Source organism: Volvox carteri (genome assembly GCF_000143455.1).
Source record: "Volvox carteri f. nagariensis unplaced genomic scaffold VOLCAscaffold_19, whole genome shotgun sequence".
Classification (NCBI taxonomy): Eukaryota; Viridiplantae; Chlorophyta; class Chlorophyceae; order Chlamydomonadales; family Volvocaceae; genus Volvox; species Volvox carteri.
In genome coordinates this window covers 658933-661226 of record NW_003307562.1, presented here as the reverse complement: position 1 = coordinate 661226, position 2294 = coordinate 658933, and the positions used below count along the sequence as shown (strand labels likewise).

General features: G+C 60.4%; 1 protein-coding gene across 1 annotated transcript in view; it reads right to left on the bottom strand.

Annotated features, from left to right (window-relative positions):
* The window catches only part of VOLCADRAFT_90995 (uncharacterized protein), a gene marked incomplete at both ends in the record, with an annotated part of 9191 nt that extends 8463 nt beyond the window's left edge, over positions 1–728 (bottom strand). Inside the window, one exon of the mRNA XM_002950473.1 lies at positions 53–728. Within this exon, the coding sequence (XP_002950519.1) occupies positions 53–728 (676 nt within the window). The remainder of the gene's footprint in view (positions 1–52) is intronic.
* Between the last annotated feature and the right edge of the window lie 1566 nt (positions 729–2294).

The window sequence follows — 2294 nt, the reverse complement described above, 5'->3', positions numbered from 1 at the left end:
GGTTCCGCAAGCGTTCAAGCAAGCTGGCTTGTGGATGCTGTATTGCATGCACCTGGAGCACGGGCAGCAGCGTGTGCAGCGGTGTCACGCTGCTGTTGTGCAGCCCTGCGCTCCGGATCTTGACGGGCAGCAGCTCGTGCAGCGGTGTCACGCTGCTGTTGTGCAGCCCTGTGCTCCGGATCTTGACGGGCAGCAGCTCGTGCAGCGGTGTCACGCTGCTGTTCTGCAGCCCTGCGCTCCGGATCTTGACGGGCAGCAGCTCGTGCAGCGGTGTTACGCTGCTGTTCTGCAGCCCTGCGCTCCGGATCTTGATGGGCAGCAGCTCGTGCAGCGGTGTTACGCTGCTGTTCTGCAGCCCTGCGCTCCGGATCTTGACGGGCAGCAGCTCGTGCAGCAGTGTTACGCTGCTGTTCCGCAGCCCTGCGCTCCGGGTCTTGGTGGTGGTGCTGCCCCACAGCCCAGCCCTCCCGGTCTCGGTGGTGTTGCTGCTCCGCAGCCCCGTACTCTGGGTCTTGACGAGCAGCAGCTCGTGCAGCAGTGTCTCGCTGCTGCTCTGCAGCCCTGCGCCGCGGATCCAGACGAGCATCCCGCATCCGAGCTGCATCCACGCTGAGGGGTGTGTTTGATGCACTTGTGCCTCTAAAATGAAAACCGCCAGCAAGTGTACCTAGGCGCTCGCGACCGCGAGTTCCGGGCCGCTGGGGTAAATCATTCGGCGTGTCTGCCATAACTGACGGAAGCCGTCTTAAGTCACAGCTTGCATTGGCGGCACCACCAGCCAGTATACAGCCGCCGGCTTTCGTAATTTACAGCCGGCGGCTTTCGTATGATTCAGCGCTCAGCCGCACTACTGTAAGTGAAGACAAATATAGCTAACGTGCATATCTGTGTGTGCGTCAAATTGCGTGTATAATTGCGCGTTTCGGTGTATTCTAAAGGAATCACGCGCCAAAATGCAGGTTCAATTGCACGGCTGGGTACATGTTAAATGTTAATTTGCGTGGTTCGGCGCGCTTGTGTATCGAATTACAATTAACAATCAACAACAACTCGGTGCGCTTGCGTGTCAATTCGGTGCGGCGCGCATTGCACTGTGCACGGTCCGAAAATATAAGAAAATATAAGAAAGAAGCGTGCGGGCGCCGAGCGACGAAGCAACATANATAAGGACACAACGACGCGCCGGCGCCGGGGTCGAACCGGCGACCGCGGCTCCCACAAGACATCGGAGCTAGCGGGCCCGACGAAGCGGCACACGGCCATGCTCCAGGGCGCCTTCCGCGGGGCCAGGTGTGGTGCGGTGCGGCGCGGGGCGCCGAACCGAACGAAGGAAGAAGACGAAAAAAGCGGCGACGGCGGGGCGCGAACCGGCGACCGCGGCTCCCACGCGGCGACGGAGCTAGCCTAAAAGGCGCGGCTCCGAAACCGCGGACGACACCCCGAAAAACGCGAAAACAGCAAGCGGCCACCCGGACGGACGGACGGTCAGACGGACAGACAGAAAGTTGGGGTAAGGTCTCCGTCCCGACGACGGAACGACTAAACGTCGTCCGTCTAACGTCGGGACTACGACTACGGACGGACAGCGGACGGACAGCGAACTCAGGACTAGACGCGGGCTGCGTCGCCCGCGAGGGGGCCGTAGTCCCCCGGCTGGGCGGCAGGAGTACGACGGTCCGTGCGTGTACTACACCCGTGTGGGAGTCGAACTCACAAGTGCAAGGGATGCACGAAGGGGAGCATTGTTGTCGTCATGACGCGTGAGTACACGGTGAGTACCCGGGTGGGCGGCAGGAGTATGACGGAGCGTGCGTATACTTGTAGTACACCCGTGTGGGAGTCGAACCCACAAGTGCAAGGGATGCACCCAGCCGTGCGGGCGTGTCGTCGGACGGCTAGAGAGCCGTGCAACGCTGGCATTTAACGCCATCCAGTGGCGAGGCAGACGAACTGTTTTACGTGTCAGGTGGTGTTGGCTGCGGAGGTCCAACGCTCCTCTAGGTTTCTGGCGTGTTTGTACTCGGCGTGCGTGCGTGCGTGCGTGCGTGCGTGCGTGCGAGCGTGCGTATACTTGTAGTACACCCGTGTGGGAGTCGAACCCACAAGTGCAAGGGATGCACCCAGCCGTGCGGGCGTGTCGTCGGACGGCTAGAGAGCCGTGCAACGCTGGCATTTAACGCCATCCAGTGGCGAGGCAGACGAACTGTTTTACGTGGCCGTATGCATCAATCAAATCAGCGAACTATGCCTATCACGTAACTCATACTCATTGTTATGTACGATTGCAAAGTGTA